The following is a 26,604-nucleotide window of genomic DNA, read 5'->3' as shown; positions in this document are numbered from 1 at the left end:
ATTCCCGATTAGCTGCGGAGATGAATAGAGAGACGCTGGTCTTTACTCCAGACAGGGGGTCCTTTTGGAGAATAGGCAAGGATGAGGTTCTTTTGGGCTTTAATATAGACAAGAAGAGGCTATGTAACCTCATGCAGATTCCTTCATATTTAGCTTCTTTTTTTTTTTTATCAAGTGTGTGTGTGTGTGTGTGTGTGTGTGTGTGTGTGTGTATGTGTGTGTGTGTGTGTGTGTGTGTGTGTGCCTTTGATAACTTAGCTGTTAAATAACAGAGCTGTGATTTAACTTCAATTCAGAGAGGTAAGAAACAAATCCTTTTTAATGTCTTATATAAGACGATAAATGACTCATCTGTAAATGAACAGACAGAAAATCAAGTGCTATTGTATTAATTAGAAATAATCAAATTTACTGACTTGACTTAAATTCTTACAGATCATTCCTGGGCTCTGCTTTGCTTTCAGTATGAAGGAAGAACCCCTTTAAGAATTGTATTCATTTATCTATTGACTGATGATTTATTGGTTAATTGATTGAATATGAAGATTGACGTTCTCTCTGTTTTATCTTATATTAGAGAAACATTGTTGAACACAGAATTGAACTTGTAAAACTTAATTTACATAAAATCAGACTATTAGATAAGGTGCTGCCATCACTCAACAAGCTCTGTTTATCCTAGTCTCGCTTTGACAGACCTTCCTCCACAGCACTGCGGAGGAGGGTCTGGCTAGTCCACACTGCATTCCGGGATGGGAGAGAAACGTGCTCTGGTTTATTGGCATTTCTTTAAACCAATCACAATCATCATGGGCAGCGCTAAGCACCGGACAGAGCCACGGTGCCACTGAAAAATAGCCTCGGGAAGGAACTTGTTTTGGTGGAACGTGTACGTTTAAAGGTTGTTTTAGTCGTGCAACAGAAAACTCAGATTGGACAGATAGTCTAACTAGCTGTCTCGAGACCTGAGGAGCAGTTACCATAGTCCTCATAAATCAACCAGAGTTTAAAATTCCAACACAAAGACAGCGGAAGGTAACGAACATCTGGCCGAAAAGAGTGAAATCCGGCGGAATTTCAGTCGGCAACAGAGCAATCCCAAGAAGTGGAATGTTGTGGATATAGACTATGTTTATCCTAATCAATAAGCACCGACCGAGAACCTGATATTTAAGAGTTTTTGAGTGTGGGTACACAGTTAGTAAGCCACAGCAGCAATCTACAGTACTGAGGGAGGAAAAGCAATCCCCGAGGGCCCTATCAAAAATGCTCAAACAAAGGAACCAACACAAAACCAAACCTAACCCTAATCAAGAAATAGAGATCTGCAAAGCCCTAACAATATGACAGTATCATGGTCTGAACTACATCAGGACACATACATGGTTAGATAACAGGTTATTGATTGTTTTATATATGATCACACATTCAATCACAAAAGTTACTGCAGTCTTGTTCAGTAGCTTTCATATTTGTTGATTTTTGTTGTTGAAGTATTGTGGCATAGAGGAAAAGAGGCTTGCAAAGCTGAGAGATCAAGAGGTTTACCGCTAACTCAACAACATAAACACACCCAGGCTTTCCTGCAGAGAACTGTGACTGGGGATGTTGACGGTAACAGTGGGAAGCTCTTCTGGAAATCTGCTTTGATCACTACTTCAAAAAAATTTAATTCTAATAAAAAAAATAGAAAACAATGTGGCAAGCCATGTTCACACTTAGTTTGTCTGCAGGGAGGCAACAACTTGTCTGTTTGTGAATAGCAGGGAAGACAATACCTGACAATATAAGGGTCTAAATTTCAGTTTACTCAAGAGCTGTTTGGCACGGTTTGCTATTTAATATACTGTACTAAAATGCAGAGATGGAAAGAGTACTAATATTGACTTAAGTAAAGGTAAAATTACTATTAATTAAAAATGAACTTAGATAAATGTAAAAGGTAAAAGCCACAAACACACATATATAAGCAAAAAGAAAGCTGCCGTTTTTGCACAACGTTTAGTGCATACGTCTATAACCTTGACGTTCCACTTCCGGGATTGCTCTGTTGCCACCGGAAAATCTGCTGGATTTCATCATGGATGTATTAAAGTGCCCATATTATGAAAAAATCACTTTTTCTGGGATTTGGGGTGTTCTTTTGTGTCTCTGGTGCTTCCACACACATACAAACTTTGAAAAAAATCCATCCATGCTGTTTAGAGTGAGATACAGTTTCTGAATGTGTCCTGCCTTCAGTCTCTGGGTGAGCTGTTCAAAAACGGCACGGCTTGTGACGTCACAAGCCGAAACAAGCAGGCTAACCGCAACCATTAGCTCGTAGCATTAGCATGCTAACGCTAATGCTAACGCTAGCATGCTAACGCTAGCATGCTACCTCGTTCTCAATAGCAAAGCACTGCTACAACACACACAAGTTCACCATAATCTACAAAAGAACTACTTCCATGTGCGCCCTCATTTAGAAGTCTCCCAGCTAATCCTGCCTTGTAACTGACCCAAGTTGTAGAAATAGCCTTTCTTTTACTGTCTATGGAGCTAGCTAGCTGACATGATCTACATCTGAGCTACTGCGCATGTGCAGTGCAATCAAAGATAGTACAGAAGAAGAAGAAGAAAAGAGGTCTCACTCTGTAGCTAAAACAGAGACCAGGTGAAAAGAGGATCTGCAGCAGTGAGAGAGAGCGGTGCAGTACAACAAAAATATGGTGTTTTTTGAAAATTAAACCATGTAAACCTATTCTGGTACAACCTTAAAATACAATTATGAACCTGAAAATGAGCATAATATGGCTGCTTTAAGAGAACACTTAGGCCGGATATCCTTTGAGTTATAGCAAGACTATTTAGTCTATTTAAAAGGACTATGGTTAACCTTTTCTCAGATCTCTGCAGAGTAAATCCAGACAGCTAGCTAGACTATCTGTCTGCTGCAAGACTAAAACAACTTTTAAACCTACACATGTTCTACCAAGCCAGACTCTCCTCCATCGTGCATACATGCATAGCCTACAGCACAACGTTGACTTACAAAAATCAAAAGTCCTCCACGATCTGCTCCCGGTTCAGCTTCTCTGCTCGTTCATTCTCAGAGCAAAATATAACCAGTCCACACGGCCTCTCTGTCCCGCTGTGCTCCTCAAAGTTTTCAAACAATGGAGCTGAATGAGGCTCTGCAGTCAATGTTAGGGAGAATATGGTCACAAACAGCAGAAAAGCCTCACACACCTTACTGAAGGTAAACGGTCCTCAGTGAACGCAGAAGGCCGATGGAGGAGCCATCATGAGCATCTTATTGGCATTTAGTATGTTAGCTAAAACACAGTGTGTGTACCTTTTGGTGAGGCAAAAACATGGGTGTGTTTGATTTGTGTCACTCAGTGTGCCGGGTGGTGCATTAACGTTAGATCACTGCTTAAGTTAGATGCAGACATTTTTTTCTACCCCTGCTAAAATGACAACTGTGATAAACTCTAATGACAGCAAGTATGGACAACAACTACCAGCCTTCATATGAAGAAGCTCCAACTCGCTCCTGTCTCTTCAGAGCTGTTGGGCTGTTTACTGGGGACATGCATCTCTGCAGAGAGTGGGTGAAAAGTAGGTGATGAGCTGCCTAATCTTCTAAATCACATGTCAGTTAAAGCTGTAGTGCGTAGTTTATGTCTCCCCCATGAGGAATTCAAAGTAATTACAACAAAACTGTCAGTGCATCCACCCCCACCCCTCCTCCTGTGCGCGAAAGTTGCCCGACGACACCATTTTCTAAACATAGCCATACTGAGAAATACAGAGAGAGTTTGGTGGAGCTGATAGTCTTAATTAGCTTTGGATCAGCTCATTTGGCAATGGCTTGAATGTAACGGACGTTCATTAATATGAAAAAGTTACGCACTAAAGCTTTAATCTTGAATTAATAAAGGTGTGCAGATGTAGTAAATTTGAGCAAATTTATTATAGAATTTCATAGTGGTTCAATTTAAGCCTTTTTGTAATGTAGACAATGACAAAATAAGTTCACTATCCATCAATGACAGGACAGCTTGTGGTAATCCAACTGCTTGACTGGATCCTCCGAGGGGTGGCCCAGGTCATGTTCGTCAACAACCCTGTCAGTGGGCTCCTCATCACGGCCGGCCTCTTCCTGCAGAACCCTTGGTGGGCTCTGAATGGTCTGCTGGGAACCTTTGTCTCCACTGTGTTCGCCATGTTACTGGGACTAAACAGGTCAGATTGCATCTCCTTATCCTTATTTGTTTTCATCTTTGAAAAAAACTATTTCCCCATTTAGCCATTATCGCTGTCTCTTCCACTCCCTGGGGCTACACTTTATTTGGCTTTCACACTGTGCTATTTTCACAGTGTGTTTCTTATTTAAGTGTGTTTTGCGCATCTGTCACATTTGCCGCAGGGAAGCCATATCAGCGGGTTTATATGGCTACAATGGAACCTTGGTCGGCATACTGATGGCTGTTTTCTCTGCCAAAGGAAGCTGGTACTGGTGGCTGTTAATGCCAAATATGTTCATGTCAATGCTGTGGTAAGTTTTCTCCCACAATAAATCTGACTCATTTAATTGCACACATTTTACCACTTCAAATTCTTAGTCATTTTTGAAACAATGGGTACTTAATTTCAGACAGAGATAAACAAAAGCAGCCTGTGATTTCTTGCTAGCGAACATTTGCTCCATGAGTTTGTTGTTTTGTTGCTACGATAATCCTGAAATTCCAGACATTTTTTCAGGTAAAAAGACAATTTTGTCAGTTGAAGCGGTCATTCTGAGATCGTATTAGCCATAAAGTAGCTGTACAAGTGATTTCAAATTCAGCTTAAGGTAAACATAACCAATCTAGGCGGGATCATAAAGTCAGCGTTTTATAGTCTGCCTTTCCGCCCAATCAGTAATCCATTTCCTGCTTCTGTTCACAGCCCGGTGGTCTCCAGTGCTTTGTCCTCAGTTGCCATCAAATGGGACCTCCCGATATTCACCCTGCCCTTTAATATTTTGGTGTGTCTACATGTTGCAGCTACCGGAGCCAATCACCCCTACTTTCCAGAGGTACAGTAAAGCCCTACTAAACAAACAAAGATGCACATACACAGTGCTTAGGCTCAAATGAAAATTGACTTTTTTTCTGCAATTTCAGGTAGATATCCAGCCAAATGACCATCTGCACCCTACTAATGACTCCAAGGAAAGCCTCAATATCTCTCAGGTATAACAGGAATGTTATTGGTCCAGTAGCTCTTTGAAGATTTTCACACACTCTAAATCAATACAGTGGTTATATTGCACATCTTTTTTGAATTGTTAAAAATGTAAGTAAAAGGAGGCTTTCCATTTGCAGCTATTCCTGTCAGTGCCAGTTGGTGTTGGCCAGGTGTACGGCTGCGACAGTCCTTGGACAGGAGGTCTCATCCTTCTGGCCCTGCTGCTTTCCTCACCAACTATCTGTTTTCATGCCATGTGGGGCTCTGCTGCTGGCACGCTGTCTGGTACAAAAGAAATATGCATGTCTACAGTGGCTCTCCAAAGGGCACCATGGCATTATGGCAAATGAACCATGGCATGTTTTCACAAATAATGCTGTGTAGCCTGTCTGTTCACTCAGTTTTAAAATTTGTGCAACTGTTTGCTGTTTAACAATGGATTTCATGGTCAATTTTAAACTTGTCTCTGATGTGTGGGGCAGGATTTGCTCTTGCAGCTCCTCACAAGGACATTTACTCAGGGCTGTGGGGATATAACAGTGCTCTATCCTGCATTGCAATCGGAGGGGTCTTCTATGTCTTAACATGGCAAACCCACCTGCTGGCTCTGATATGTGGTAAGATCAACAAATGTGATCGCTTTCCTTTTTCAGGTAAAAGCACAGAAAATGTTTTTCATTACAATTCTGTATCTTTCTAGCACTTTTCAGCACATACATGACTGCAGCCATCTCAAAACTGATGTCTGTGGTAAGTAAGAAACTTTCCTCCTGAGTCAAACTTTATAAACGTTATCTGAACACCCAAATATCTCTCAAATCAAGTGTCATGCTCGCTTCTCCTATGACATTTCCTTTCAGCTCGCATTACCAGCCTGCACGTGGCCTTTCTGCCTGTCGACTCTCATCTTCCTCCTCATTTCCTCCGAGATCCCAGCCATCTGCAGACTGCCTCTGTCTGTGGTCTCCTACCCCGAGAAAAACCGGCGCTACCAGAGACAATTAAAGGCCTCAGAGAAGGTTCAGCACAGTCAGCAGCAGCACAGCCAAGAAGAGGCCATGCTGAAGGAGAATGGACGGCCAAATGTCCAGTTGGCAGTGGATAGGGGCGGCAGTGAACCTGTGTGATTAGAGGAGATAAGTGTTAAATCGTGGGAATTGTCGGAATAGTATGTTGATATACATTCTTGGTATTTTATCTCTTACATAACAATATATGTTATATAAAATGGCTGGCATTGTAGTGAGACATATTTTCTGAATGGCAAACATTTTCTTATGCAGTATAGCTATTCTACACAGCAGAGGGCAGCACTTCACAAGGAAAGATTGAACCACTGTTGTAATCTAATAATACTGAGGAAAAATACTGAGCAGATTTTAATGTAGGAATGTAATTATGTGTATTGTCTGCAATAATATACATTATATTAAATGTAATCTTGTGGTGTTCCTCATTTACAGTCGTTGCGAAGCAAAGAGTAACAGTAAACAGTCTTTCCTCGAGTCTCAATAGCACAGTTTTAGTGGTTGCTGTCAGTTGATTTAAAATGCAGCAGAGCATTTCATCAGTGCAGACAGTGAGCTGTAGGGGAGATTTCATAAAGTGCTCCCCCAGCAAAAACACAATTTTCTCTGCCAGCCATAATCCATCACTGCCTTCTGTACTCCAATGTGTCCTATCATTTCTCTTTACATCTCTTTTGGTTCCTTGCTGTGCTTCTCTCTCAGTTTGACATGTTTTTATAAACCCTTTTTGCTTATCTACTTTCCCCTTCCCCTGATCTCAAATGCTCTCTTATGCCATTATCTGTCTCCTTCTATCTTCATCTCTCTTTTGAGGACAACCTTTCTCCTCAGGCAATAAGATTCTGATCTCAGTGAAAAGAAGCCACCAACATATCATCTGATAAAACGTCTATAGAGCTCTGTCTGGGTCTGTGTCTGCATTTATATTTATGAGTAAATCTTTGTGTGTATTTATTGCCATCTGTGTATCTGGTGCACCAGGCACATGGCATTTGTCTAGCTGGTGCTACACATAAGAGACAGTCACACTTTCAGACATGCGTGGGAGCTGCGGTACATCAGGGGAGAAGGTGTGAGACGAGGGTCGGGGAAGAAGACGAAAATGAGAACATCTCATTTTCTTGGCCGGTGATAAAATATGACTTGTTATGACATTGTTTTTTTCTTTTTTCTGCTCTGCATTGAAACCCACTCTTCAGATCAAACCATGTTCTCCTTAATATTCAAAAGTCATTACAGAGGGAAACTTTCCTCAGTGCTGCCATTATATTTTCTCTTATCCACCGGCACCTGAAGGTAAGACAGACCTAACTCAGTGGATTTTTCTGTGGCCTTTTACACAATGTTGATTCATCCAGTAACCTTAAAATGACAGGATAAGTGTTGGCAGTGGGATGGTGTGAGATGAGATTGTTGTGCCAGTGCTGTGTGCACACAGCAATGTGATTCACCTTCCAGAGTCCCCTGCAGGCAGCACCTACTGCTCCCACAGAACACAACAGAGGAGAGAGAAACGAGGCTGAAGCTGTGAAGAATGCAACCTTAACACACAGTCACGTACTCCTGCATACATGCAGAGCAAAAAAGCCTGTGCCTTTTTCTCTGTACTGGTTTGTCTACTCTAGTGCCTGTCAGTTAAGAATAGCAATTCTTGGGGCGACCTCTAACTCACCCAGTAAAAGCATGCGCCCCATGTAGGCTGAGGCCTTTGCAGCGGCCCGGGTTCGAGTCCGACCTGCTGCCCTTTGCTGTGTGTCATCCCCCATCTCTCTCCCACATTTCCTGTCTATCCACTGTTTCTCACTCTGAAATAAAGGGGAAAAAAGCCCCCAAAAAAATCATCTTGAAAAAAAAGAATAGCAATTCTCACATAACAGGCCAATATATTTTATAACAGTAGTTTATCAACAGAAAGAACATAACGACAGCATAAGTGGCACAAGAACAGGGGAAGTAGGCCTAGTATTTATATACTAATAGTATGGGGATGTCCAAAGGATCTATCTATCTATCTATCTATCTATCTATCTATCTATTTATCTACCATTGTTAGAAAATTAAATCCCTTGCTTTCACAAGTGCCAAAATATCTCTACCAAATGCCACGGCAAGTTGTTGAGATATTTCAGACTGGAATAAAGTGATGGATTGAGTGACAGACTGGCATTGTCATACCTAAAGTCGTGCCACTCAGAAGGCTAAAAATACATATATGTAAATAATGGGTAGGGGGTCTGATTGGGGGAAGTTGGACTTTTAAAATCATGGCTACAGTTTTGGTACTCTGGGTCATTCTGGAAGTAATTCTGCTTTTTTATTATTTATTTACTTATTATTATTTATATTTCTTTTATTTAAGAGTTGGCATGCATCTATGCCATATAGGTGAGTCGGCATGTACTGATTTATGTTTTCACAACTCTAACACAAGGTTGGTGAAAGCTGTATATGGGCATAGTATGTTTTGGGATAAGCAGACAAAAGGGGATATTGTACTGACGTATGTTCCATTTTATTTTAAGTTATAAAACAATACATATTTGATTACAAAAAAACAATACACATATTTTACCCTGTCGTTAAAAACCAGGGACACAAACAAAAGCAGAGATAGTGGCTGTTCAATCCATCTGAGTATGTGAGAAGACCAAACAACACCACAAGAACACTAGGCTGCATGTCAGCTGTCCACCTTCTCACCACCTCACAATAACAGTGTCAGTACAGCTTGGCACTTTAATTAGCATTATTTTGAGACTGACAGGCAATTTTGTTTCGAGAGAGACAGCGTGAATGTGTGAAAAACACAGTCAGACTGTTCCCGTGGGCAGGAGAGAAATGAACGCTTTGAAAGAGGCTGTTGTGATTCACTCGTTCTCGATCAATCTGTGAATAGTATGTAAGAGCTGCTATCTGGTGCATGACGCTCCTGGCTCAACATGTTCAACCCAAATATGTCTGCCGTTTCCTGTACGACGAAAGGAGAATCCCAATGAAACTCCATCCCCCATTGGATGTATGAAGCATCACAGCAGGAAGCATTGCCATGTATGTACGCTCCCTGTGACACTGATTTCCATATCCATGGCTGCACTCTGCCTGAGTCGACTCTGTGTCGTTATCTTGTAGTATGATTTCTAAATGGAAAACTGACTCCTTTTAAATGACAGAGAAAGCGGCATTCAAGCAGATGACTTGCTGCATTTCATCAAAAGAGTATAAAAGGGGAAGGGTTATGTATTTTTCTTTTGCTGAAGGGAGGGTTTTCTGATTGTTTGGAAGAGCCGGGAAGGGTCTTTAGTATTTTTTCTTGAACCAAATGTATATTTCATTTAATCTTATTTCTTGTGAGCTTTATGAAAAAATGTCGTAAGTAGTAACTGTTCATTTGGTAGCTGTTAGTTTAACAATAGAGAGCAGCTTGAATGCTCTGCCAACAGGAAGCACATCTGTTATTTTGGTAATTGCTAGTTCCACCCCTAACATGCGATTTGGGCTTTGTAAAGATTATCGTTTTATTAACATATTCAACTTGAAAACAGGGCTAAGTTATTAGGGGGAAAGTTCAACTATATGGTTCAACCCTTCTCCCAATAATTGCTGTACAATCCCTTATTATTATGGACTCATCACTCTCTAAAAAATGTTCATTATTGTTTCTGAGTTACCAAAGAACACAAGGTTTATAACACATTTCAATTACATAACTTAACGCTGCCCTTTCCTTCCACAGCTGGTGGCTATTAAATGGCTCATTAGCATTGGTTAGCATTTAGCACTATACATAATTGCTATGCAGAACTACGGGGGTGGGTTTACACGCACACCTGCACAATCTAATGGATACAAGAACCATTAAATAAATACAGCCTCTGTAAAGCTTACTGACCTTATCAGTAAAACTCCATTAACAGAACAGTTCAGGTTCAATGAATTTCAGCTACGGGACATACATCTGGACACATTTTAGAGTCAGTCAATAAAAACTTTTAAAGTTGTAATTTGCTTTGAATTATGCTAAATTATAAAGTGCAACTTGTTCCTCCCTCACCCCTGATTTTTAAGATTTAAGATAGTGTAAATACAATGCAATCCAATCTTTTTTTGTCTTAAGACCCCTTACAGAAGTAGTTGGGGCTCCTTAAATTAATTCATCATCATCCAAGGTAAAAAAGTCCAAACAATTAATATAAATGTGTGCAGCAGAACTTCTATCTATCTATCTGTCTATCTATCTATCTAAAGTAGTTAAAACTAGCTCCACCTCAACCAGCTACATTAAAATACTACTTACACATTTGATCCATCCCTACAATCAAATAATGTCGTTACATGGGCCATATTTCTGCAGAATTAGTACTTTTACTTTTGATACTTTGTGTTGATGATACTAATAACAGTGTTGATTATGTGCTTTTTGAATGCAGGACATTTACTTGTAATGGATTATTTTGAATGTATTTGCTTTTGCTTAAGTAAAAGATCTGAATACTTCTCTTACACCACTGCTGGTGCAATTTCATTGAATTGCATCAATCTGTAATTGATCTGACTAATTTTTACTAAGAGCTTAAATTGGCTCTGCAGAATTTTAGGCTACTTAAAAAAGCTATTATAAAATATCCCACTAAAAATAATTCCTTGCATTTTCTCATTCACAGCAAAGCTATAGCTTATATGTACAACGCGTGTGCCTGTGTTCTGATGTACACAATGGAGATTAAAAAAAAAAGTCATTTGAGGACAGGGGCTCCATCACTGAGCAGGTGACTGTCTGGAGTGAGTCTGGGCAGCCAGCAGGATATTTTCACTGCATGTCTGTTTTTTTTGTTCTGTCTTTGAAAAAAAAAAGCACTCTTTGTACCGTGTCGTGACTGTCTGCTCGGCTCTGCCTTCAAGAACTCCGGAAACAAGTCTCGAGATGGAGAAGGAGGCTGCAACATCCGCGTGATCATCGCCGGAGCACCAATGGCTTTCCAGCGAGCAATCTGAGGACACCGGTATCCCCTACCGTGCGTCAGGAAACGGGCGGATCCGGGGAAAGCTCGGTCACGATGCGTGGGTGAGTGAGTGTGTAGTAAAGGAGCTGCCGCGGTGCTATTTAACAGAGAGCCGAGGAGACCTCAGACAGGACGAAGCATTGCCCAACAAACAGGAGCGATTTCAGCACCAGGACAGCGACTCGTAGCTCAAAGAAACTAACTTCCTACCAGACACCATGGTTCTCATCTGGACTCAGTTCGGTGTTAAGCACAAAAATGTCAATGTCAAGTGCAAAGTGCGAGTTATGCACAGAGGGGACAGCTCAGGCTCATCATCAGCGGTAAGTACATTTTTTGATTGTTTTTTCACCTTTTTGTTTTTTGCTTAATCACTAATTATTAAATACTCAAATTATAGTAAGTGAAATACACTGTTAGAATATTTACGTGTCATATAAGGTATAGCCTATTATATTAGTAAATTCCCTTTGAAATAGCAACCTTTAGTGTAGCGGCATCTCTCTGTATCATTGACTGTTGCTATGGGTACATTCAAAATGCAAGAGTTGCCGATTCGCGTTCAGCCAATCGCTGCACCGAATCTCGGTCGTTGGGGGAAATCTTTCCACTCTATCCCCCTACCAACCTATTAAATGCATGGATACTATGCAGTGGCACAGCAGCACGGAGATAAGGGTGTTTTCCCAGAGAGTGTCTAAGCCTGGGGCTAATTTTCTGCATATTAATATATACAGTGCAGCAGTCGGTGTTGAGGATGTGCAATACACAAAGCATCCTTTTTCGTATTTGAATATTTAAATTTACATTGTTCAGTGTTCATTAGTTATTTATCATAAGACCTTTTGCAGCTTGAGATTTGAAATAAATATGCAAGAAAAAGTACATTCTTTGACCAGGTTTTTATGAGTGGCAATATGACAAGTAAATGGTCTAATATCTGATTCTGGTTCTTGTTTCCACAGGAAAGCACCAAGTCTGAGCAGGATGTGCCCTGCCTGGCCATCAAACCCACAGGCAAGGACTTCTACAAAGTCCTGGGTGTCTCACCTGAATCCAATGAAGACGAGATCAAGAAGGCCTACAGGAAGATGGCTCTCAAGTATCACCCAGACAAGAACAGCGATGCGGATGCAGAGGACAAGTTCAAAGAGATTGCAGAGGCCTACGAGATCCTGACTGACCCCAAAAGGAGAAGCATCTATGACCAGTTTGGAGAAGAAGGTGAGAGTGAGATAAAGAGAGTTAAATAGCTCGGATAGTAGCTGGCATCCGGCTAATTACTGTAGCAAAGACTGGTGCATTAACTATTCATGTCATCATTAAGGCTTAATACTGATGTGCAGTGGGAGGATCATGACTGAAACAGTTCCACCCCAATTAAAACAGCTAAACATGTGCAGCTTATACAGCTGTGGGGCTGATAAATTATTCAGCAATGTAGGAGTTTTCCTGAAAAGAGGCAGAATTTGCATGACAGAAGCACCAACATTAGAATAAGAATGAAGTAAAACTGCAGATGTTAATGAATTTAAATGAACTCTTTCTGTTTTCTCTGTGTTTTTTAGGTCTTAAAAATAGAATGTCAATGGCGGGCCAAGGCAACGTTTTTCGCAATAATTTCCACACCGACCCCCACGCCACCTTCTCCTCCTTCTTCCATGGCACCGACCACTTTGACATCTTTGGCAATGACGTTGACGCCGAAGATGAGCTCTTCAACCCCTTCCGACGGTTCCCCTTCAGCCACGTGGGCGGGTTCTCAGGCTGCGAGGGCGGCCTGCGAAGAGGCCAACGGCGGCTGCAGGGCGATGAGGTGGTGCATGACCTGCTGGTCACCCTAGAGGAGGTGATGCAAGGCTGCACCAAGCATGTGAAGATCACCCGCAGCCGCCTCAACCCCGATGGCCGCAGCCTGCGATCCGAGGAAAAGATGTTAAATGTGGTGGTGAAGAAAGGCTGGAAGGCAGGGACCAAGATCACCTTCCCCAGAGAGGGCGATGAGACGCCCAACAACACCCCTGCAGACATCACCTTCATTCTCAGGGACAAGGAGCACACGCAGTACAAGAGAGACGGCTCCAACATCGTCTTCACTGCCCAGATCACACTCAAGGAGGTGAGTTTAGTGCAATTATGTCAGGCATAAAGGTCTAGAGTTTGACTCCTACAGAGGCCATCACTCCTGATTTATTATGAAACATATGATGGGTCTATAGGTAGATATACTATGTAATTGTCAACAGCTTACACCTACTCAGAGAAAGGCTTACATCCATCCACCACTTCTTATCTTTTACGTAACTGTAGAATGGTGCATTCTCTGAAATACCAGAGAAAATCGATTCCTGAAAGGCATTAATAAGAAGCCAGAACGATCTCTGCCAAATTCAGGGCGGGTAATATCTTTGATTATAGTCTGAGGACGGAACACAGTGTTCTGTTATGGGCATCTGAGCCCCCAGCTTACAATGGGCTGACAGACCCCCGCCTACAGAACAGCAGCAGCCTGCCAACGCCTTCGTTACCTCTCCAGCCCCTGCAGAGTGAGAGAGAGCAGCAGAGTCTAAATTTAGCCTCAGTACTGACTGCCCCCACGAATCACACTTCACTCTCAGCTACTATGTGTGCTGCAGACTCCTCTGCCCCTACAAGGCAGGCAGAGAGGCAGCTTTTTTGGCTCGCTCCGTCTCTGGCTCTCACCTCTACCAACCCACGCACAGATTAGCAGGGTAGCAGTCACAGAGAGTGGCATTTCAAAGAGCTCCCTCCATCTTCCTATGGCCCCCTTCAGTCACTAAAGCACTTAACTCCCACACACAGCCTGTAAATAGGGCAGCAATTATAACATCTGTAAAACCGGTTTGTTACATAACACAGAAAATCGTTAGGCTCTTAGAAAGACAGACAATCCATATTTATCCGTTATGCAACTTGACACTTTTAAAGACCAGGCATTTAATTGATTTTTTTGTCCCAGTGTGCTTCATTCCAGTCATAACGAGGCCACTCAGGAAGCATTACGAAACTTGTTCTAAATTTAACAGGTCTACAGAACTAACTAGTTTCTTCCTTCTTTTTCCTCCAGGCTCTCTGTGGCTGCACAGTTAACGTCCCAACACTTGACAACCGGATGATGCCTCTACCATGCAGCGATGTTATCAAACCAGGTGCTGTCCGCCGGCTAAGGGGCGAAGGTCTGCCCATGCCCAAGAGCCCGTCCCAGCGAGGCGACTTGGTGGTGGAGTTCCAGGTGCTCTTCCCCGACAGGATCCCACCACAGTCCCGCGAGATCATCAAGCACAGCCTGGCCCAGTGCTAGCCTGCTTATTTTTTTTTTTATTTAAGGACCTGATTGACACAGCTTCACCGTGTGTGTATGTTGTTATCAATTCACAAACCCAGCCTTGCCCAAGGTGCTAATATCACAACCAATCACAGCCTCTTGTGTGTGGAAATGGCAAGCAATGCTTAAGTGAGTTGTAGTTCGGTGTGGAGGTGACTTTCTGCAGGCATGACGTACAACTGAGCAGTGAGTTTAGAACTGATGAATGGGGTCTTTGGTATCTGAGGGCGTCCATTGACTCAATAACCTTTCTCTTGAATGAAAAGGTTATCTGTAGGCTACTGTTATACCTGCAAACCTATAGCAGGATATCAGTGAGCTATTCAAGTCTGTATAGACTTCCTTAAACCTGAATGGTAGAAACACATGAAGAAAAAAAAACAACTTTATCATAGTTATATGGTGCTCATATGACTGATCTTTTGCATTGATTTATTACAATAGCAAAATGTACTTGTGTACAAGGATTTACTTTGTGTACGAAATGCAAAAATATTGTCTCTAAGAGAGATTCATCGGTCAAATGTTCTATTGAATTATTTGAAATGTTTGTATATATTCTGTAATGATGTATTATTACCTGAGATGTTTGGAAGAATGGACAATAAAGTAAAAACCTACAATTTAACTTCTGTTGTCTGCTGTTCTTTGTGATAAACATGTACAGTGTATGCATATAAGTGGACTACAAACGTCCTCAACAAAACTATATTATAAAATAAAGTCCATTTAAAAAAAAACTCAATTCAGAGCATGAATGAACATTACTGCAGAGCTTTAGATGCATTGATGCAGGAGTGAGGCCTCCTGCTGCCATCTAGTAGCGATTGGTTGCTATGACAAAGCCAAACATCCTGCACATAATAGGCCACACCTGTTGATCTGTAATTTATGTCGCTGCCAACTGAGTGCGCGTTGCATAGTCGTCTCAGATCAAGCCTTTGCTTTGTTAACACTGACAGTGTTGATCTACAATAATGAAGACAAGGGTGGTTCAAGACAACATCCCTTTTTGGAGACTGTATGCATTTAAGAAGCAGGCTGGCATGTTGTTTTTAGATCAAAAATACTTTTCAAACATACATAGTAGTCCACATTGATTGACACGCCAAACCACCTGTGCGTTCAGGGGCAACGTGAAATCTCAATTGAGATCAGCAATTCTCCAAAATTCATCCTTCATGTTCTCTGGAATGAAATGTCGCAGATAAGTCAGACCACACCATCATATCTGACTGAAGGTTACCCTGTGACAAATTTGACTTTAGTCGTCCTTTTGCTCATACCCTTTGTGGTCATTCTGCTTCTACTGAACTGCCTGTTCCTGGGTTACAAGTTATTGATCCTGTCAAAGAAGACCCGACAGAAGCGAGAGGACGCAGAGGAGATGCTTTTGCAGTCCACCCTACAAAGAGTCAGAAGAGTATCCGACATGGGTTTTTCTTCGCTGCAGGACGAGAGGAGAGCTTATATGTCTCTATCGGAGCCTATCCTGCCCCATCCTGTCACCTCTTCCAGGGCTTCATCCAGGGAGAGGGCCGGGGTAGATCACAGGATCCGGCTCCTGAGGCCAGATGGTGCCACCGGCTCAGGGTCCTTGAGGGTGCCGAGCACCATCCAGGCCACCTCATCTGCGGCTGCTTTCAGCACAAGACTCGAACTGCCCTCTGGCTCACGGGCATACAGTAACGCGCGATGGTGTAAAAGCGCACCGGTTTTACCACAGTCCAGTGATTCAGAGGCTGAAACCAGAGTGAACATTGTTCCGCCAAATTCTCCAACGGTGAGTGGTCAACTGTGGGTGTCAATATTTAAAAATGACCAGGAAGAGGCCTAATGAGTCCAGGGTCATTGTGAAGTTATTATTAAGAAGTGGAGATTGACTAATTGGTGGACATCATTCAAGAATTCTGCAGGAAATAAGGCCTAAACATACATGTTATGCTACCATATAGGCAAACAAAAAAAATGCCCATTTTGACAATGCTTTAGGCCGCTCGTGCCAAATTCTAGTAATTATACTCAAACAACATGGCCGGGTTAACCTGCTTGGGGGCGCAGGGGCAAAAATTAGCTGCTGGGCCCCTATCAACCCTTGTTTCTCTTGCTCTACGTATATTGTCTACAATTGTCCTAGAATAATATCTGGCCTGTTTTCCTGTGTTTTAATTTGATTAAATATGAAGTGAAATAGTGAAGGTCTTACAACTAAATGTTGACATTGGGCCCTTAAGATCAGCTAACAAGAGCAGAACCCACCTTTCGGGCCTTATGTCAGTTTATATTTGCATTCCATATTCCTGTATTACCAAACAAAGTTAGAGTTCATAAAATTACCACAAACCAATTGCCACACTGTGATGTTGGGATTTTGAAGGGCCCCTGGAAGTCTGGTGTTGGCTGTCACTGCTTTACTTACTACCCTACCCTGCTTATTCGGTTTATTCCAAACTAATAGGAAAAGTAAAACCTGCTTTCATTAACTTGCAGCTTAAATCAATATTATGTTTTGCAGATCAGCAATAAAGAGTAGTGAGCAGGAAATGCGTTCATTATTACTTCAAAAAAAATATCAAGATCTAACCTCCAGTATAAAGCATAAACTTAATGCTAATTCAAAGTGTGAGGTCTTTATTTTTTCTTTTGTACACAGCATGAGACAGAACATGTGGGTAATCTGCGTCGGAGCAGTACTTACGAGAGGCTGACAGATGTGAACCCACGTGTTGCAGTGCTTGTGTTTGACAAAGTGGACATGGAGTGTGACTACACCAACCTGCCTTCAGAGGTGTCCTGCCTGAACACATCTGCAGTGGGTCCTGGACTGGACAGCGACTTTGGTGCAAGTGCAGGTAAACGCTCCTTCCGCTGCACTGTAATCAATATGGCAGTCATTAATAACTACTGCTACTACTGCATCAAAAACAAGTAGATTGGTTGAACAGTATAAAGAAAAAAACCTTATCTTGCTTGGAGAAATGCTTTCATGTTAAGTAAAAGGGTGCCGTTTTATTATCTTGATTACACAGAATGGCACCAGTGAGGAACATAAATTATCTTGCTTTCTTAATAAAATCCTGTTTGCTGGTTTAATGGAAAGCTTGTTTAACAAATTACTGCTTCAAAAAGAGTCATATGTAAAGTTACAGTATAACACTACTTTTAAAATAAAAGAGTAATAAAAAAAAAAGTTATGAGTAATGTGTTAGTTTGTAGATAACAATGTGAGCATTGAGGGCAAGTTAAGATCAAGCTTAATGTCATTTACAGGCCCTATTGATGCAATATATATATATAGTATATTTTAATGTTGAATTAGATGTCTGTAAATCATTTTAATCTGCTTTATTGCAAATAAATATGTAAATGTCCACATGCTAGACATCATGCACTTTTTCACGTTTGTTATCACACTTTATTAATCAATAAAAACAGATCTACTTAAGTACGCCTATGTAGTATGTAGCTGCACTTTTCCATAGTTTTTTTATGACTTAAAACATGGGGATCTTTAAATTAAAGTTCTGGAATATTCACGATTTCATTTCAGGTGTTTCCTTGCGGATTCTGTCAGGAGACAGTGACAGTTTGTCCAACGGTGTTCTGGCTTCCGCCCTGGAGTGGGATTATTATGACCCATGCTATGTTAAACAGAATAATATAAACAAACATAAACACCACAGACCTGCGGTGCACACCAAACAGTACTGGGTGTAATATGTTTCAGCTGTCGGTGTGATCAGTAGTTTTAATGTTTATTTATTTTTTATTTATTTTATTTAAATAATCTATACATGTTTTAGTCTTCATTTATTTAGTTTGTCTCACTTATAATCACTAGTTTAAATGACACTTTTTTTTATTAGGAATGCAATCTGTCACTGAATTAGTTCAAACTGTGAAATATTTACCATGCACCTTCACTTATATTATGAAATAGTTATTATGCACTTCTTCACTTATGTTAATCTAATTTAGTCACTATTTAATGTTCACAGGGCGGTTCAGCCAGTTCTGGAGTTCATAAACATTCACATATATTATATTCACTGCTTTTGATTTAAATGTTTTGATTCATTCTGAGTAATAAAGACTAATTTAGAATTAAATGCTTCTGGATTATCTTTCCAATTAAATAATGCAAATCATCAGGGACTCAAGTGTCAAATACAAAAATAGGAAGAAAAAAAAAAACATTTATGGGGTGCAATATTACTATGTTAAAACTGCCTGTTGGTACTGGCCTGTAGTTAATCAATACATCTTAAGATGTTTTTTATTTATTTATTTTTTTTTTTGACTCACCAGCAGAGGGCCCTGTAGTTTTATTGTTTGGTGGATTTTGCCCTCCGCATTACATTTTTACCCTGTATAAACAGACAAAGATGCAAATAGATAACTGTTGATACTGACCATTTACTGTAGGCTTGTACTACATTGTGTGATATTAAGAGAAATAACCTGATTTAATGCTTGACAAAAAACAACAGTAGACTAAGACAATTCCTTTGATAACGACTGGATGTGCCAAAACTTTATTAAATTATATGAGAGAAAAAACTGAGGTGGTTGTTTTTGGAGCAAAAGAGGAAAGATTGAAAGTTAACACTCAGCTTCAAACGACAATGTTAAAAACAACAGACAAAGCCAGAAATCTTGGTGTAGTCATGGACTCAGACCTGAATTTCAACAGCCACATTAAGACAATAACAAAAGTCAGCCTATTATCACCTTAAGAATATATCAAGGGTTAAAGGACTTATGTCTCAGCAGGACTTGGAAAAACTTGTCCATGCTTTTATCTTCAGTAGACTCGACTACTGTAACGGTGTCCTTACAGGTCTCCCTAACAAATCAATCAGACAGCTGCAGCTGATTCAGAACGCTGCTGCTCGTGTCCTCACTAACAAGAAAGTGGATCACATCACTCCAGTTCTGAAGTCTTTACACTGGCTTCCTGTGCCTCAAAGAGTTTATTTCAAAATACTTGTGCTGGTTTATAAATCACTAAACAGTTTAGGGCCAAAATATATTTCTGATCTGCTAATGCACTACGAACCACCAAGATCTCTCAGGTCGTCTGGGACAGGTCTGCTATCTGTCCCCAGAGTCAGAACTTAACAGGGGGAAGCAGCGTTCAGTTTTGTGATCTGGAACAAACTCCCAGAAAACTGCAGACCTTTCTTTTTGATGTAGCCTTTCTTTAATTTCTTATACTGCACTGTGACTTTTATTCTCTTATTTTATGTTTTACATTTTTTATTCGTTTTTTGCTTTTTAATGTTTGTTTTATGTAAAGCACTTTGAATTGCCCTGTTGCTGAAATGTGCTATACAAATAAAATTGCCTTGCCTTGATTTGTTGACCATCACAATTTACAAAGTGGAACTTGAAGAGTTTTGAGCCATAAAAGCAACATCAACTACAGCAACCTCCAGAGAAGATAGAAAGTGGTGCTACAAGAACTTTCAAAACACATTTAAAAAGGGTGAGTCAGTTTGAAATTGTAGTTGAATTGCTGGTTTTAAGATTGTCTGCCCTAATTGCTACTCTAACATTGTTCCTCACTCAAAGTGGCCAAGTGGGATAGGCCAAGTATGACACAAAAGCTTGTTACCTCTACCTATCCATTAGGTAAATCAATTGGTAAAGCCCCAGTGAGCCGCTCACTAATTTTTCACTTCTATTTCTAGACAAATGAGAATAAAGTAACCAGCTGTCAGCTATGCACACTCTGACTTCAGTATTTTTACTGTTATATGATCAGTAGGAACTGCAAATTGTGGCAAGAGACAATATAATAGTGCCACATCAAGGTATATCAAAGGAACCCAACAGTGCTCCAAACACAAAAAGAGATGATCAAGTCAACTAGTTGGAATACTTTATTCTCTGTTAAGAGATATCTGTACATTAAAGAACAAGTGCCACTTTTTTAAGTTCATAGAAAGTATAACAGAGGTTGCACTATGTGAACAGGAAAAGAATCAGATCAAACTGCATCACTTTACTCAAAGCTGGAGAGGAAATTCAACACAGTTTGTTTGAGTTTAGCATCGGATGCCTCAGAGATTTGGCCATCAGACCTGCAATCAAAAAGAGATTGGTTACAAAATGCATACATTACAGTATAATGCAAGTCTGAATGCTGTTGTCCAAAAGCTCTTTAACTTACCTGATAGCTGCCAGCAGGTCTTGGTGCTGGCTCAGAACGTGCTGCAGGAAGGCCTTCTCGAACCTGGTGATCTTGCTAGGCTCCATTTTGTCCAGGTGTCCCCTCACACCAGCATAAATTACTGTTACCTGTTCTTCAATAGCCATTGGACCTGAAACATAAATGCATACAATCACAGTACATAAGACAACTGTAGAATGGATACATTTTCTGAAAGAGAAGCCTACTAAGGGACATTTAATACTGAATGTAAATACTCACAGTACTGTCCCTGTTTAAGGAGCTCAGTTAGACGAACACCACGGTTCAGCAGCTGCTGAGTGGCAGCATCCAGATCAGAACCAAACTGAGCAAAGGCAGCCACCTCACGGTACTGGGCCAGCTCCAGCTTCATGGTACCAGCCACCTGGTGATGGACCGAGATCAACAAGTCAGAATCAAAGACATTCACTGTGATATAAGCTAGGAGATGGGTGATTACAAGGGAGGCTAACCTGCTTCATGGCCTTGGTCTGGGCAGCAGATCCGACACGTGACACAGACAGTCCGACGTTGATGGCTGGTCGAATACCTTTGTAGAACAGCTCAGTCTCCAAGAAGATCTGAGTGAGAAAACAGCATTAATAACTGCGTTCAGGAGTTCAATTGGGACGAAGCAGGTCAACGAGTTACACACTCACTTGTCCGTCTGTGATGGAGATGACATTAGTTGGAATGTAGGCCGACACGTCACCAGCCTGTGTCTCAATAACGGGAAGGGCTGTGAGGGAGCCGCCGCCAAAGTTGTCGTTCATCTTAGCAGCTCTCTCCAGCAGACGGGAATGCAAGTAGAAGACGTCTCCTGGGTAAGCCTCACGACCAGGGGGACGGCGGAGCAGCAGGGACATCTGACGGTAGGCGACAGCCTGCAGAAAGAAAACACACAAGGTTGTTGTTTATCTGCCAACTAAAGTTTGTTAAAATAAAATGATTTACAGCAGCTGGTTTTGTCTGTATAAACATCCCCTCCAACAATCAGATTAAATAAAACTCACCTGCTTGGACAGATCGTCATAGATGATCAGGGCGTGCTTGCCGTTGTCTCTGAAGTACTCTCCCATGGAACAGCCTGAGTAGGGAGCCAGGTACTGCAGTGGAGCAGCATCAGAGGCAGTAGCAGACACCACAATGGTGTACTTCATGGCGTCGGCATCAGTCAGCCTCTTTACCAGCTGAGCCACAGTGGATCTCTTCTGGCCGATAGCGACATAGATGCAATACAGCTTCTTCTTCTCGTCAGTTCCTTCGTTAAAGCGCTTCTGGTTGATGATTGTGTCGATGGCAATTGCGGTTTTGCTACAACAGAAATTTTGATACTAAGCACCGTGGATTCACCGACAAACAGATCCATGTTGTACACAAATCAACCCCCATCTTGTGTTCATGTGTTAATATTCAAATTTAAAGCAGCCACGAACTGACAGAAGGGCTGATCTACCAGGAAACAGAACAATTAATGGTTATAAGAACATATTGAAGGGCGCCCGGATAGCTCAGTTGGTAGAGTGGGCGCCCATATATAGAGGTTTACTCCTCGACACAGCGGACCCAGGTTTGACTCCGACCTGTGGCCCTTTGCTGCATGTCATTCCCCCTCTCTCTCTCCCCCCTTTCATTTATTCAGCTGTCCTGTCAATGAAGGCCTAAAAATGCCCAAAAAATAATCTTAAAAAAAAAACATATTGCAATAAGCTATAATCATAATATATTGCAATAGTGATTATGTGTCCCATCCCTTGTCAGTGTTAGCACTTCCACTGCTGTAACAGTATTTAAATGGCAGCTGGAATAACATCAAATGCTGCCATGTGTTCAAGTATTCACTTTGAGCAAAGTCCTCTTACCCAGTCTGCCTGTCTCCAATGATGAGCTCACGCTGTCCACGACCGATGGGGACCAAACTGTCCACGGCTTTGATGCCAGTCTGCATTGGCTCCCTCACAGAGATACGGGGGATGATACCAGGGGCTTTAAGGCCAACACGCCTGCGGATTTTGGAGCCCAAGGGACCCTGTGGGGAAAATAGTGGAACAAAAAAATCCGGACTGCTATCAACTGGTGAAACTAGTAGTGTTATCTTGTAAACATGATTAATTGCTTTTATGTAAAGCACTTTGTGTTGCATTTTATACATTAATTGTGTGATAGAAATACAGTTTATTATCATCATTCACCTTTCCATCGATAGCATTTCCCAGAGCATCAACGACACGGCCCAGGAGCTCTTCACCAACAGGCACATCTACAATAGCACCTGTTCTCTTGACAATGTCGCCTTCCTTGATCAGCTTGTCGTTACCAAACACAACAACACCAACATTGTCGGGCTCCAAGTTCAGAGACATGCCCTAGATAAGAGAAGAACATTTATTTACTACCATGTTTCCCTTTAGTTTAGCCATATTACAAGTACATAATTAAAACCAGAGCAAGTAAATAATATGTTGCACTAATTATTCTATGAACATGTAACGATTTGATAAATTATTGTTTTTACAGTAATGGACATACTTCTCTATTCCAGGAACAGTCTTTTTCTCAGTATATTTACACATGGGTACTACACATTGCAACCAGTGACAAAGTAGCAGTGGCTATGTACTTAAGGGACCATTGACATTAGTTTTCAAGAAAGTAGTGAGAATTGCTGTTTGCCAATTACCTCTGACTATATATAATTTAGAGGCTGGTTGGGTGAATGCAATCTTCTAAAACATTCAAGCTGTAGCATCAACCCATTCAGTGAAAGGTTCGCGTCTAAAGGCCTTTTTATGCTTCTGTGTAGAATCGACTGCATACCCCCGCAGAGATCTCTGCGTCTACGCCGTAGCCTGACGTGCACCTCTTGAAAAATGTAACTACACGTCGCAGCGATGCACACCGCTCGGCCGTGGCTTGGTAGCGTTGCATTTCCCCTTACTCATTTCCTGGTTCTCCTTCTCCATAAACAACATGAAATCAAGGAGAGGGTTAACTTTTCCTGCTACAGATTTCCCACCTTGGTCAGAAAACACAGGGTAGACACTTTGTTCCTCTCACACTATGACTCTAGAGTCGGTACTAGCTCCGAAGCTAATCGCCGTCACTCTCTCACTTCTCCCTCGCTCTAACACACTCCCCACACACACACACACACGGCTCGACGCACACACCAGCATAAACATCAGGCCACTTACGTAGGCTATGGCGAAAGCTCTGCGTGGAGCCTGCTTAGAACCATAAAATGGCCTTAAGGATTACATCATTAGTCTTACCTTCAGACCAGAGGAGAACTCCACCATCTCCTCAGCCTGCACGTTCCTCAGACCGTGCACTCTGGCAATACCATCACCGATGGACAGCACGCGCCCAGTCTCCTCCAAGTTAGCACTGGTGTCAGCTCCCATGATCTTTTGCTCCAGAATGGACGATACCTCGGCTGTGCCTTTAATGTATGTAAGGTACACTAATTAACAACTTTGGAAACACTGTTGGGTACCAATTATTTAATGTTCTAGTAGTAGTAGTAGTAGTCCAAAACAGGGTTCCTGAAACACTGACCCGTTTTCTGCAGCCATGGACGTGTGGTGTGTAGATTCTTGACTCCTATACATGCTGCAGCAACGTTCTTGGATACCTTTAAGACAATGGGACAGAGTACAGAAATCAATATATATATATATATATATATATATATATATATATATGGTGTAGCATTTCTCAACTGAATCACTTATTTTAAAATCAGCAAAATCAAATATAATATCAGTCGCTAATGTATTGGGTACAACCAAATGCAATCTAATAACAGCCCTGAAATAACTTTGTCATGGTGCTAAGAAAGCTTACCTAATTGTAATGGCAATTGTAATGTATTACCAGTACACTCAGTACTGTTAAAAAACAGTGACGTTTGAAAAAGATTAACGGTTTCCTGTTTTAAACAAATATAGAAACTAGTTTTGATACGTCTTAGCTTAATAAACACAATTATAAATAATATAATAAATACAATTAATTTTTTTTCTTTTATTTCGTATTTTTTATAGAGAACAGTACATTAATATTTATGACATATGTCATTACCGACTATCTGGACAGGAAACAGAGCTGCAACTTAGAGAACAGTTAAAGCTGCACAATTATAAATCGTTTTATTGTGTAGCCGATTTTGGAAACACCTTCAGAACGCAACATGTGATACTGAGAACAACTTTCTGGGTTTTCAAACCTCACCAGGTATTAATTATTAGGGAAAGTGATATGCTTGTCTGTTACTCAAATGTAATATTAAGTTACTGGGATTAATTCAAACATTGAATTGATATGAGCCATTTCCACAAACATTTAATTCTAAATGATAATTGCAGTTCTATATTAGGACATTCATAAACATTCTACAACATGACTAGGGCTTGTTCCAAAATATTGGAGAAGGGCCCCAGGTCATACAGTCTGCAGGGTCATAGGACAGTCCTCACCAATAACAGTTACTAGCAAGAACAGTAGAATATCCAGCTAATGTCACACCATATACATAAACAGCTAGCCTATGCATAGTTTAGCCGGGCAAATATATTTGCAATGAAAGCTAGCATGAACAATGAAAGCTAAAGAGAGACAAACCTGACCTTCAATAACGAATTACATTCGTCATTACTGCACTTTAGCTTAGTCATATTCATTGACAACACATTAACACAGAGCTCAGAGATTAATTGTATCGTCTAGTCACGCTTAATAATTACTGTACTAGATAGTGGCGGCTTGTTGCAGTCTGTCAGCGTCAAAAGATAACAGTGGGACTGGGAACCATAGACTGTATATAGAACTGCTGGGAACTATCAAAGTGAAGGGCCCGGTGTCCTCCGGTGCAAAGACGTGTGTATGCGCAACACCGCCATGACTTTTTATTTGAATAAACTCGGAGTTTTGTAAAGGAATTCGACACAAATCTAAACACATAAGACGTTAGAGTTGCTTACAAATCCAGCCTGTCGAGGAAGACTGCGGGTAAGAGCCGCTGCGACGCGTACTGACAGCATGATGTCCTGCAGGGTATGTCCTGCTCCTGGTTCGGAGAGAGAAGGATGGCGGACACGGCAACAAATTTGTAGAAAGGTCACAGCTACCCGGAAGTACTTAAAAATAAACTATCGTACTTATTTTTCTCCTTTATCATAATTATGTTAAGAAATAGACAATGAAATTTGACAAGTAAGTAAACGAATAACGGATGAATACGTTGATACCACATTAAATAATGAAATAAAAGATTGAAATATGCTACCCTAAATATAAATATATAAGGAGACAATTCAAGAAAAACAACCAATGAAATATAACGTAGTATCCAAAGAAATTGATACGTATTATTATTTTAAAACTATATGCCTATATATATGCCGTTCAATGAATTGAATCAAAATTATAAAACAATTAAGTATTTACTTGCTTTTGTTTTTATTACATTTCATGCCTACTCATTAATACAATTCAATAAAATATGTATAGTTATAACTAGCTATAGTTATATAATTATGACCCAGGTTCAGGGCACCTTATAACATTGCTTGGAATTTAATTAATGTTGCACCAAAATATAGATTAGCTATTGTTCATGGTAGAAACACATTTTTATAAGTATGGGTGCCATCGGGGTGATTGAGATCTAGCTAGACAATTTGTCAAATTACCTTGGTTTTTCCGAATATTTTGTTGTCTTACTCATTGAATTTTATATACAATACATTGTAACGCTGTCTATAAATTTAAAGTAAAGTAAAAAGTATAGTAGTTACATCTGAAAGATTGTGGAGT

The 26,604-nt window shown here is 40.8% G+C and overlaps 4 protein-coding genes across 6 annotated transcripts; 3 read left to right on the top strand and 1 right to left on the bottom strand.

The window, feature by feature from the left end:
* The first annotated feature begins 202 nt into the window (after nucleotides 1-202).
* On the top strand, nucleotides 203-6,673 carry LOC116062976 (urea transporter 1-like). 3 transcript variants are annotated; one of them, XM_035991502.1, is made up of 11 exons: nucleotides 203-300; nucleotides 3,096-3,241; nucleotides 3,487-3,603; nucleotides 4,041-4,230; nucleotides 4,415-4,543; nucleotides 4,936-5,065; nucleotides 5,154-5,222; nucleotides 5,355-5,502; nucleotides 5,700-5,834; nucleotides 5,918-5,967; nucleotides 6,078-6,673. In XM_035991502.1, exons 3-11 carry the CDS (start codon nucleotides 3,492-3,494, stop codon nucleotides 6,342-6,344), a joined length of 1,230 nt encoding a protein of 409 aa, XP_035847395.1. In that variant the 5' UTR covers nucleotides 203-300; nucleotides 3,096-3,241; nucleotides 3,487-3,491; the 3' UTR covers nucleotides 6,345-6,673. The 3 variants fall into 3 exon arrangements, with proteins under 3 accessions (XP_035847395.1, XP_035847396.1, XP_031173654.1); XM_035991503.1 differs by lacking the exon at nucleotides 3,096-3,241 and having other exon boundaries at nucleotides 205-300; nucleotides 3,491-3,603; XM_031317794.2 differs by lacking the exon at nucleotides 3,096-3,241 and having other exon boundaries at nucleotides 205-300.
* Nucleotides 6,674-11,301: 4,628 nt separating this feature from the next.
* zgc:122979 (uncharacterized protein LOC641576 homolog) lies at nucleotides 11,302-15,216 on the top strand. The gene is made up of 4 exons (XM_031317802.2): nucleotides 11,302-11,568; nucleotides 12,211-12,469; nucleotides 12,814-13,364; nucleotides 14,334-15,216. The coding sequence occupies exons 1-4, from the start codon at nucleotides 11,464-11,466 to the stop codon at nucleotides 14,565-14,567; spliced, it is 1,149 nt and encodes a 382-aa protein (XP_031173662.1). The 5' UTR covers nucleotides 11,302-11,463; the 3' UTR covers nucleotides 14,568-15,216.
* A 228-nt stretch (nucleotides 15,217-15,444) lies between these two features.
* hwa (huluwa) lies at nucleotides 15,445-18,695 on the top strand. The gene is made up of 3 exons (XM_031317803.2): nucleotides 15,445-16,374; nucleotides 17,245-17,443; nucleotides 18,142-18,695. Exons 1-3 carry the CDS (start codon nucleotides 15,790-15,792, stop codon nucleotides 18,306-18,308), a joined length of 951 nt encoding a protein of 316 aa, XP_031173663.1. The 5' UTR covers nucleotides 15,445-15,789; the 3' UTR covers nucleotides 18,309-18,695.
* Nucleotides 18,696-20,458: 1,763 nt separating this feature from the next.
* Nucleotides 20,459-25,924, bottom strand: atp5fa1 (ATP synthase F1 subunit alpha). The gene is made up of 11 exons (XM_031317759.2): nucleotides 25,770-25,924; nucleotides 24,346-24,421; nucleotides 24,060-24,229; nucleotides 22,980-23,153; nucleotides 22,650-22,816; nucleotides 21,801-22,101; nucleotides 21,447-21,671; nucleotides 21,261-21,368; nucleotides 21,028-21,172; nucleotides 20,767-20,917; nucleotides 20,459-20,677 (listed from the first exon to the last, which is right to left on the bottom strand). Exons 1-11 carry the CDS (start codon nucleotides 25,827-25,829, stop codon nucleotides 20,599-20,601), a joined length of 1,656 nt encoding a protein of 551 aa, XP_031173619.1. The 5' UTR covers nucleotides 25,830-25,924; the 3' UTR covers nucleotides 20,459-20,598.
* Between the last annotated feature and the right edge of the window lie 680 nt (nucleotides 25,925-26,604).

Source organism: Sander lucioperca, chromosome 14 (assembly GCF_008315115.2).
Source record: "Sander lucioperca isolate FBNREF2018 chromosome 14, SLUC_FBN_1.2, whole genome shotgun sequence".
Taxonomy (NCBI): domain Eukaryota; kingdom Metazoa; phylum Chordata; class Actinopteri; order Perciformes; family Percidae; genus Sander; species Sander lucioperca.
This window is presented reverse-complemented; position numbering and strand designations above follow the sequence as displayed.